This window comes from Pan paniscus, chromosome 23 (assembly GCF_029289425.2).
Source record: "Pan paniscus chromosome 23, NHGRI_mPanPan1-v2.0_pri, whole genome shotgun sequence".
NCBI classification, from domain to species: Eukaryota; Metazoa; Chordata; class Mammalia; order Primates; family Hominidae; genus Pan; species Pan paniscus.
The window spans coordinates 47,889,523-47,900,125 of NC_085927.1; the positions used below are offsets into that span (position 1 = coordinate 47,889,523).

General features: G+C 57.2%; 1 protein-coding gene across 3 annotated transcripts in view; it reads left to right on the top strand.

Annotated features, from left to right (window-relative positions):
* Nucleotides 1–10,603, top strand: part of POLR2F (RNA polymerase II, I and III subunit F) — an 87,936-nt gene extending 77,333 nt beyond the window's left edge. For 2 of the 3 annotated variants that reach the window (XM_034948668.3, XM_034948669.3), the window contains one exon: nucleotides 8,021–8,868. Coding sequence is in view for 1 of the 3 variants with exons in the window: in XM_034948669.3 (XP_034804560.1) it covers nucleotides 8,021–8,045 (25 nt within the window). In the remaining 2 variants the exon portion in view is untranslated. Of the gene's footprint in view, nucleotides 1–8,020; nucleotides 8,869–10,539 lie in introns of those variants that run through there. The other variant, XM_063603288.1, reaches the window with a different exon arrangement.

Consider the following 10,603-nt stretch of genomic DNA (forward strand, 5'->3'; position numbering starts at 1 on the left):
CAAAGCAGCCATCTGTGAGCCATCTTTGAGCCCAGGAGGTTGGGGCTGCAGTGAGTTGTGATCATGATACCGCACTCCAGCCTGGGCCCCAGAGTGAGACCCTGTCTAAAAAGAAAAGAAAGAAAAAAGAAAAGAAAAAAAAAAAGGAAGTGGACAAAATCTCGAGATTTTGCACAGAGCTGTCCTCCCTAGTTGCCTGTCTTTCTTCGCCAGCCTTTTCAGGTGGACGGGGCATGGCTTATCTCTCCCATTTTACAGATGAGGACTCTGAGACCTACAGAGAGAAGGCACTTGTCCAGGGCGGCCCGCTAGGCTCTGGTAGAGCCAGGCCTGGAATTTCCCTGGCCCCGGATCCCAGAGTCTAGAGGTTGCAGCGGGGTTCAAGCCTGGTTACCCAGTCCCTCTGGGGTAGGGCTGGTTCTGTAGGACCAGATGGGGCGACAGGCAGGCCCAGCTGCTGGGAACTCCAGGACCAATCACCAGTGCCCACAGAGCCTCGCCAAGGCAAGCCCTGCTGGGCTGGCACAGCCTCTGAGGCCAAGCCTGATCCCCCAGTGCAGTGGGGGTTGGGGGATGGGATCTGGCCCCGGGGGAGCGGGAGGGACTGGGTGGCGGATTTGTGTTTCCACTTGATTTCCTCAGTTGTTTTCCAAGAGCGGTGGCAGGATCCTGAGGGGAGGGGTGGATGTGGGGAAGCCACCGGAAGGCGTCACGGCCCCGCTGCCTGCCCCCCATGTGACTCCACTGACTGACGACAGTGCCCGTGGAAGGGCCTCAAGGCTTCTGTCCTGTGCTCGCTGGGAGAGGGTGTGACGTGGACGAGGGCACTGGGCGACTCCTCGTGACCCATGCTGACTCTAAGTTTGCTGCCCACTTGGGGCCCCAACCCCTTTGATTCTGGGAGTCAAGAGAGGTTGTGACCGCCGCTGACCCCTATTCCCTGCACCATCCCAGGGGTCAAGTGGCTGGGGCCAAACCCGGACAGGGCAGGGGTGCCCCAAAACCTAGGGCTTGGCATGGCCCCTTGGTGTCCTCCCGACTCCCCTTGTCAGCTCCTTCCGCCTCCCCTTCTGCTTCCTCTACTTCCACCGTTTCAGCCTTGCTGCCTCACCACCACCATCTGTCCCCCAGCTCCTTGGGCCTGTCCACGCTGCTCCTCATCCCCACTAGTTGTCTTTTCCGCCTTCCAGGGCTGCACTGGGCTCTCACTGGGCCTCGGGCCACAGCCTCTTCCCTTCCATGCACCCCTGCGTCCCAGGCCTGGCAGCTTCCCCAGGCCTGTCATAGAGGAGTGGGGTCAGCCACTCCTGGCTTCAGAATCTGCTCGGCCACTTCCTGGCCACGTGGCGGCAGGCAGGTCCCAACCCTTCTCTGGGCTCCAGCTTCCTCCTCCAAGAAGCGGGGGAGGGGATAATGCAAAACCAGCGACCTCCTGCACCAGCTCTAAGGAGACCGAAGTGCCCAGCATGGGGCGGGGTGCGGAGGCAGCCAAGAGCTCAAAGGAGAGCCAGGCCACTTGGAGTTGAAATCCCAGCGGTGACACCAGCCGTGCAGCCCTGGACCCCTCTCTGAGCCTCAATGTCCCCCTCTGTAAAATGGGGATAATAATAGCAGCTTCCCCTTGGGACAGAATGAACTAATCCCAGGGGAGACCTGTCAGCCTGGACTTTCTGGAGGGGGTTGTGCCTGCGCAGCTCGGAACAATGAGTCAGAAGCAGCCAGCAGAGACACGGAGCGCACTGGAGGTGGGGGCAGGGCTTGAGCAGCGGCCAGAGGAGAAACCAGTTGGGAGCTTTCGGCCCAGGGCTGGGAGTGGTGGGAGGTGAGACCTGGGGCCCTGGCCTAGGACGAGCTGGGGCTTTCCAGGATCCCACCCCAGCCTCCCCACCCCACCTTGCTAGCCAGGGGGCTGACATCCCTCCCCACTCCCCAAGCAGATTCCCTTGTGCTGGTCCTTCCACCTAAGCGCTCCCCACACCTCTTGGCCTCTGCAAATCCTGCCCATCCCTCCATAACACACATAGTGTAGGTCTTGCTTCTTCTAGGAAGCCTTCCCTGCTCTCTGCCATAGCCATCTCTCTCTCCCCCCCTGTGTGTGTCTCTCTCTCTCGGTCTCACACCCTTCTGTGGCATCGCCTGTGGCACAAACTCACCATGGTGGGTTATTCTGTAAATGGTGCACATCTGGAGCCCATTAACTGTTAACAACAGGCGCCTCCGAGGCCTTTACATCCAGTGTGGTGTGTACATACCCCTCACCTTGCCTGATTCTCAGCACCATCCTATGGGACGAGAGGGATAAGCCCATTTGACAGATGAGGATGCTGAGGCCTAACAGGCCAAGGGGCTGCTGCCCAACGGTCTAGAGCAAGTCAGTGGGGCAAGTGGGAATCAGGGGTCGCTCTCTTCCCTTCCCAGGGCAGGGGGCCTGGCAGGAGCACATTTCTTTTCTGTTCATTTGCAATCCCTCAGTCTATCCTGCTCCTGTCCTCGGGGCCATGCAGCCTCCCTCTCCTGCCCACCGGCCTCTCTGCCATCTGAAACCCCCTGCTACTATCACCACTTTCTGCATGACTGCCCCACCTCACTCTCCAGGTGCTGCCTGACACCCGCAGGCACTTCATATGCATCTGCTTCATAACCATGGCTGAACTGAGGCACCCGCCGGGCCACTGGGAACAGCAGAAGAGGAGGGGAAGCCCTGGCGGGAGCGGGTGGGAGTTGCTGCCCCTTCCCAGCTGGGTGACCATGAGTTGCAGCCTCACGTCTCAGAGCCCCCTTCCTGCCCCCATAGGGCAAGCTGCCTTCTTTTGATGAACCCACAAAGCTCCAGGGTGGGTGTGGTTTTACTGATGAGGAAACTGAGGCCCTGGGAGGCTGGGAACCAGCCTGAGGTCAGAGGTGAGGCACTGAGCCCCTGCTTTTCTTTTTTTTTTTTTTTGAGACAGAGTCTCGATCTGTTGCGCAGGCTGGAGTGCAGTGGCAGGATCTTGGCTCAATGCAACCTCCGCCTCCCGGGTTCAAGCAATTCTCCTGCCTCAGCCTCCCAAGTAGCTGGGATTATAGGCGTCTGCCACTGCACCTGGCTAAGTTTTTGTATTTTTAGTAGAGACGGGGTTTTGCCATGTTGACCAGGCTGGTCTCGAGCCCCTGACCTCAGGTGATCCACCTGCCTCAGCCTCCCAAAGTGCTGGGATTACAGGTGTGAGCCACCGCACCCAGCCGAGCCCCTGCTTTTCTAGGCCATTTGCTGATGTCACGGCACCATGAGGCTGGTGGGGCAGGGAATGTCCTCAGAGTCCTTTGAGAAGCTTTAAAAATTCCCCGAAGGAGAGGCTTCCTTCTGTGCAACCAGGAAGTCCACAGGCAACTTTCCCCTTCAGGGGCCTGGAAGCCCCCATTAGTGAACCGCCCTCAGGGGCAAGGCTGCTCTCCTTAGGAACCTGTCCTAGAGGAACAGGCCCATTCTTAGCACATACTAGATGCTCAGCAAACACTTACTGAAAGAATGATTTGGATCTCATTTAGGAGGGGTGGGCAACCGGGGAGGAGTGGCTGCAAGGGATGGGAGAGAGGGGGTAAGGAGGGCTGTGGCCAAGAACTGTGGGTCTCTCAGTTTCTGACCTTGACCTCCAGAGAGTCCTGTTGTGATGGAGTTCAGACCACACCATCCCCTGCTCAAAGCCCCAATGGGCCCCTCATGCCTAGCCTTCCCCCAGCGTTCAGAGCTGGGCCCTCCAACCCCACGTGTCTGACTCCTTTTCCCACACACTGGCCTCCTGGCTGTTCCTAAACTCAACAGCACATTCCCTCTCAGGCCTTTTGTGCTGTTGCCACCGGCTGGAACATTCTTTCCCCAGACATCCTTCCTCTCTTCTTTCAGATCTTTGTCAAAGGTCATACTCTTGCAGGGGTCTTCTCTGACCACCATGTCTAACATAACACCCCACCCATCTCTCTCCACCTTTACCCTGCTTTGTTTTTTATTCTGGAACTCATGGCTGCCTGATGTTAGCTTGTAGGTTTACTTGTATACTATGCATCTTCCTGAGGAGAGAGGAGAATATCTGCTCCGTGAGGGTAAGCTGGTCTGTTATGTCCACTGCTGTAGCCCCAGAGCTGGGCACATGGCCACTGCTCAATCAGTGTTTGTGGAAGGAAGGAAGGACTGACCTTTTTATTCTGCTAATGAGCAACCTTATGTTATGTTATGTTATGTTATGTTATGTCATGTTATTTTTGAGACAAGGTGTCACTCTGTCTTCCAGGCCAGAGTGCAGTGGCGCAATCTTGGCTCACTGCAGCCTTGAACTCCTGGGCTCAAGCGATCCTCCCGCCTCAGCCTCTAGAGTAGCTGGGACTACAGGTGCACACCACCATGCTCGGCTTTTTTTTTTTTTTTTTTTTTTTTGTAGAGATGGGGATCTTGCTATGTTGCCCAGGCTGGTCTTGAACTCTTGGCCTCAAGCAGTCCTCTGCTTTGGTCTCCCAAAGTGCTGGGAATGCAGCTGTGAGCCACTTCCTGGCCAATGCCTGGCCTCTTCCTATCTCCTATCTTTTTTTTTTTTTGAGACGGAGTCTCCCTCTGTTGCCCAGGCTGGAGTGCAGTGGCACCATCTCAGCTCACTGCAACCTCCACCTCCTGGGTTCACGCGATTCTCCAGCCTCAGCCTCCTGAGTAGCTGGGACTACAGGCACGTGCCACCATTCCTGGCTAATTTTTGTATTTTTAGTAGAGATGAGGTTTCACCACGTTGGCCAGGATAGTCTTGATCTCCTGACCTCGTGATCCACCCACCTCGGCCTCCCAACTCTTCCTATCCTTTGTTCATGGAGTGCCTCCTATGTGTGGCCCTGTGTGAGGTGCTTTTTGAATAAGTAGCCTCAGCGGAGAGACAGCAGCTCACTTCATGCAGGTTGGCCGGAAGTAGCAAGGGTCATCAAGTCAGCGTGTGGGAAGTACCCTAAGCACAGTAGGTGCTCATGAACAGTAGCTTCTTTTAGAACAACTTGCCTATTATCAGATGGCCTCTCTGGGAGCCTGAGAGCCAGTGTTGGGGGGTAGAAGGTGGGGGAAGGGGAGAAAGCTGGGGTGGGGAAAGAAAAAATGTGATTAAATTTTAGGAAAAACGTTCTGAAAGGCAAACTGTGCAAAGATGGAAGGGACAAGCTCCCTGTCAGTATCAGGAGGCTAATGGAGCCCTGGTGGCCCTGGAACCAGGACCAGCTTTGGGATCTGAAGCCAGAGGATGTGAGGATTCAGAGGGCGTCCTCTTGAGGTTAGGGTGGGCCAGGCCCCAGAGCTTGGAGCAAGCGGCTTGGGGGAAAGGACCAGGCCGGGCCCAGGCAGGTGGAAGCCATGGCTCTGGCCGGGTCACAGGGCGGCTGGGGTTTGACCTGGCGACCATGATGGGCTCTGGACCCAGGAGCCACCCGGGCACAGGATGGGACGGATTGAGAGATTGGTCGTCCAGGCCTTGAGTGTGCCCTCGCTCCTCCCCACCTTCCGCCGTGGCCTCGAGCCCCTTGCGCCCGCGCCCATGGGGTTAAATCTCTCCCTGTCTCTCTCTGCTCCAAGTTGTTTTCCAAGTGAGGCAGAGAATGGTTCTCTTGTTACCAACATGGCTTCTGGGCATTGGGTAATGCGCTCCCTCTTCTCCCGCAGCGCCACAAAGGGACCTTTTGTTCCCCTCCCTGCCCCTCTCACTGGCTCTTCCCGGCCCCCCACCCACCCCAACTCCCTCCTCCCCCCGCCGGCGCCCGCACCCCGGGGCTGCGCGCTGACCGTGGCGGCCGCGGCGCCCTCCCTCTCCCAGCGCCTGCACTGGCGGCCGCCATCTTGCGAGCGGCCCTCAGGGCGGCCTGGCCTTTCCCGGGGTTCTCGGGGCCGGGGCAGTCGTAGGGGGCGGCTGGGGCTCCACAGGACGTCCGTGACCCACCTTGCGTCCCCCAGGGAGTGGCAGGACCCTCCCGTCCCCAGCCTCCGCGCCAGGCCTCGTCCCTGCATGGGACAAGAGGCAGCCCTCCGCCATTTCCCGCGGCCTTTGCCTCCCGGGAGCGACTCCCCTCTGACGACTGAGTGGACTGCGCTTGAGGGGGCCGCCGCTGGGAACCAGCCCCTCCAGAAAGAGCCGTCTCTGCACCCGCTCCCACCCGTGGGAAGCACCAGATGGGGCTGTCTCCCGAGACAAAGCCTAAAACCAAATGTACCGGAATTTTTGGAAACTGAAACACAACTTGTCCTAGATAGGAATGTCAGGAAGCCAGCGAGACAATGAAGAGTCTGCCCTCCGGGGACACAATTTCTGTCCACTGTCCCTGCCCACGTCCCCTCACAGCCCTGCAAGGTGGGTGGGGACGGCTGATGATGCCATTTTCAGATGAGGAAACTGAGGCACAGAGAGGCTCCACAGCCAGGACTGGGCGCTCATCCAGTTGACTCCAGGGCAGATCCTCTCTTCCCAGGGCAGCCACCCCCGCCTTGTGAGAGCCGGTGCCCGGGGGAGGGGAAGGATGGAGACCTGGGCAGTTCACCCAGGCCCAGGAGCCAGAGCCCTGGCAGGTTGTACGCAGCTGCTCCCAAGAGGCACCCCTTCCACCCCTGCACCAGCCCTGCCTCCACAGACGCGCAAAGGAAGCAAAGGCACTGCTGGCGAAGAACCTTGGCATTCCAGCCGCGCACAGACACCCAGAGAGGAAACCCGAGCACCCGGAACTGGACGGGGTGGCGGGCAGGGGCAGGGCGAGGGCCATTGAGTTCAGCGAGACCCTGGCGGCCCTCAAGGAAGACAGACAAATCAGTGAAGAGCCCCTGTGCTGCAAGAGGGGGCCTGGGCTACCCAGGAGCGCCTAACCTGAAGTTGAGAAAGGAAGGCTTCCTGGAGGAGGTGACTGTGAATAAAGTCTCAAGAGACAGTAAAAGTTCTGCAGGCAATGAAAATGAGAAATGGAGTCAGGTGTGGTGGCTCACACCTGTAGTCCCAGCACTTTAGTAGGGTGAGGTGGGAGGATCACTTGAGGCCAAGGAGTTGGAGACCAGCTTGGGCAACATAGGGAGACTCTGTCTCTATAAAAAGATTTAAAAATTAGCTAATCATGGTGGTGTATGCCTGTGGTCCCAGTGGTCCCAGCTACTTCGAAGGCTGAGGCCAGAGGATCACTTGAACCTGTGAGGTCAAAGCTGCAGTGAGCCGAGATCACACCATGGCACCCCAGCCTGGGGGCCAGTGAGACCCTGTCTCAAAAAAAAAAAAAGAAAGAAATTGAGAAAAGGGTAGGAAAGCAGATGTGAATGGCAAAACTGGTGGGGAGAGGCACCCCAGGCCATGGGCTGGAGCAGAGGGCCTGGCAGGGGTGGTGGGAGAGGCAGCAGGGGGAGGAGCAGTCAGCAAAGTGGCTACAGAGGTCAGCAGGGAGCTCCTGAGGACCAAGGGTGGCCTGGGAAGGTCTGGGGACTAGATCCTGAGGGCAGTGGGGTGGTCACTGTAGGATTTCAAGGGAGTCAGATTTGTGTTCTAGAAAGGTTGTCACCATATGGGCTGACCATATGCCAGTCTGGTTTATTACTGTTTTCCTAGCACCTAGCTCAGTGCCAGCACACAGTAGATGTTCAGTAAATGCTTTGAATCAATACACAGATGCCAGCGGTGTATCCAGAGGCAATGGTTAACTCCTGCGGGGGTCCTTCAGCTTCAGTTTCCTCCTTTGTGAACGAGGGCACTGGCACCTGCCTGGTGGGCATGTTGTGATGGTGAAGGGAGCATGGCAGTTTGGGCTTGCTGTCCTGCACGTGGTCAGCGCTCCGTAATGGCAGCTTTTATAAAACGTGTGGAGGATGTGCCAAGGGGAACATGGGGGCAAGGACCCTGGGCAGGAGTGGTCAAGTCAGCCAGAGGAGAGAGAATAATGATGACAACAGTGACGTTGATCAAAGGCTGAAGTTCTTCATGTATTTCATTCATGTCATCCTCAACACAGTGAAGGAAGACGGCACCGTAGTTATCCCTGTGTTATTTTCCAGGAGGCGGCGGCTCAGAGAGGAGTGACTCGCCTGAAGCCCCGTGACCAATGCATGGTGGACGGAAGTACATGGAATGCCAGAGCCAGGCTGGTGACTAGTGCTGGTGGTGGGGACTGGTCAAGGCGGCCGCCAGGGAAGGGATGTGAGGACATGGTCTAGACTGATGGACCAGATGGCGGGGGCAGGCACAGGGGGAGGGAGGTTTCAAGGACACCCCTCAGTTTCTGGCCCAGGTGACCAGATGGAAGGTCATTCCATCTCCTGAGTGAGGGACACAGCAGGACAGACAGGCTTGGGGAGGGACTGTTGGGATGTCTGGAGTCTAGGAGAGGATCCAGGCGGGGGATGGAGGGGAGGGCGGAATGAGCTCATGGGGCAAGTGGAAGGCTTGTGGGCGGTGGAAGAGCTCCAGCCCCCGGACACCTAGCCAAGGTCAAGTAATAACGACAGTAGACGTTACATAGCCTTGACTCTGTACAGACCTCATCCTGCATCCTTACGTTAACTCATTGAACCCTCCCAACCATTATCAAATTGGAGGTACCATTATCACCCCCATTTTATAGTTGGGGAAACTGAGGCAAGAGACATTAAGTCTGCAATATTGGAATAGGCAAATCTGTAGAGAAAGGAATGTGGGTGAGTGGTGGGCTGGGGCTGGGGGCTGGGAAGGATCACGGCTAACGGGCACAGGCTTTCTTTTTTGGGTGATGAAAATATTCTAAAATGACTGTGAAAATATTGCACAACTCTGTGAATATGTGAAAAACCACTGAATTGTATGCTTTAACTGTATGAATTGTATGGTATTTGAATTTCACCTCAATAAAGCTGTTATCAAAAAGCAAGAGAGAGAGAAAGAGAATATTTGTACTTGGACATTTTTGCCCCTGGGTGGAGATTACTCCACCTCAGGAAGCAGTAAACCCCAACCACCAATTTTTGGAGGCTTGCTGCATATGACTTTGGGGAGGGGTTGGGGAAGGATGGGGTAGGATAGTGTCTCAACTGCTCTTCCTGGAGGAACAAGGGCCCAGCCAGCAGATCACCCAGAAGTTTGGTGCCCCAGCCCCTCCTAGAGGAACCCTGGTGTCTGCTTGGGTCCAGGAGCACACAGTGGCTGCCTTCCTCCTGGTCCTCCTAGTCCCTGCAGGTCATGGGCTGGAGGCCCCGGATGATCTCTGTGATGGTCACACTTGGCTCCTCCCTCCACAACCCAACTGAGGCCGGGAGGCCCAGGGTGCCCTGGTGCCCAGGGGCTGTGACTGACCCATGGCCTGTGCCAGGATGGGGACTGTGAAGAGGCTCCAGGGACCCCCTGGGTGTGAGCCAGTGGGAGAATGAAAAGAGGAAGGAAGAAGTCTGCAGGCCTGCCCCGCCCACCTGGAGGGGTCAGAGAAGGAGCCGCACTGTCCAGGAGGGTGGGGTGGCCAGCAAAGTGGCCTGGAGAGACGAGGAGGAGAGGGTTTGGGAGAGTGCCTTCCCATGCCATGGCACCTTCTCCAGAGCAGGGTCACAAGCATTCGGGAGGGAAGGAAGTGCAGACAGCTAGTAGACAGTTCTTTGGGGAAGCTGGGCTGGGAAGGGAGAAGGAGTAGAGCAATAGCTGTTCTTATTTTCTGGGCTGAGAGGAAGGAATGGGTAGAGGGGAGAAGAGCTGCTGACCACACAGAAGAGGGGTGGGCCAGTGGGAGAGGGGCTCCTGCAGAGATGGAGGGTTCTAGAGCTGGGTGGGGACCCCCCACTCCCAGGGGGGCAGCAGGTGGGGTGAGGGCTGAGAGCTGCAAAGCTGGTGGCCGGAGGGGAGGCCAAGGGGCCCTGTCCAATGGCCTCTCCTCTCTGCAATAGAGGAGGGGTGTCAGGAGTGTAGGGCTTCAGGGGGTTTACTGTCTCTACTGAAGGTCCCAGAAGAAGGAAGCCTTGGGGACCAGAAAGGGTGGGTGGTGCTGAAACAGGGTTGTTCTTTCTCTTTTGAGAGCTCCGAGTGCCGGCCATGTGCCCCTGGCCTGGGGAGCAAGGGGCCTGTCCTCTGTGGGTTTATTTACAGCTTTTCAGAGGTGCCCCTGCCTGGTCCTGGGCAACTTGTCATCAGTGTACCTGGTGTGGATACTGAGGAGAACTGAGAGAGGCTAGGTAGCTCCCGGTGCTTCCCCAGGCCCCCAGCCCAATCCCTCAGCTGAGGACTGCACCTCCCTCTCCCACCCAGGCTGTACCTGTCACTGCCCTCCACTCCACCAGGCTCAGCACACAGTAGGGCCTTAGTCAGTTTGCCCTTATGCCTGTATGCTCTGGGCAGATCCAAAGCACTTTCCCCTAACTACCCACAGGGAGCCATCTCTCCACCACTACCCCTATGCACACACACTCCCACTGGGGCTGGGGAGAGTTCCCCTGACCCTGGACCCAAATCAGGCACTTCGTCCTGAGCGAGCCCCTCCTGTGCCTCATTGACCCACTCGAAGTCCATTTATTCTTCCTTTTGACACAGTCCTGATGCCTTGGGTGCTTCCATTTCCTAGGCTGGAGGTGAATTAGAAAGGTGCATGTGAAGAGAGAGGGCCCAGGAAGAGAGAAGACAGGTGG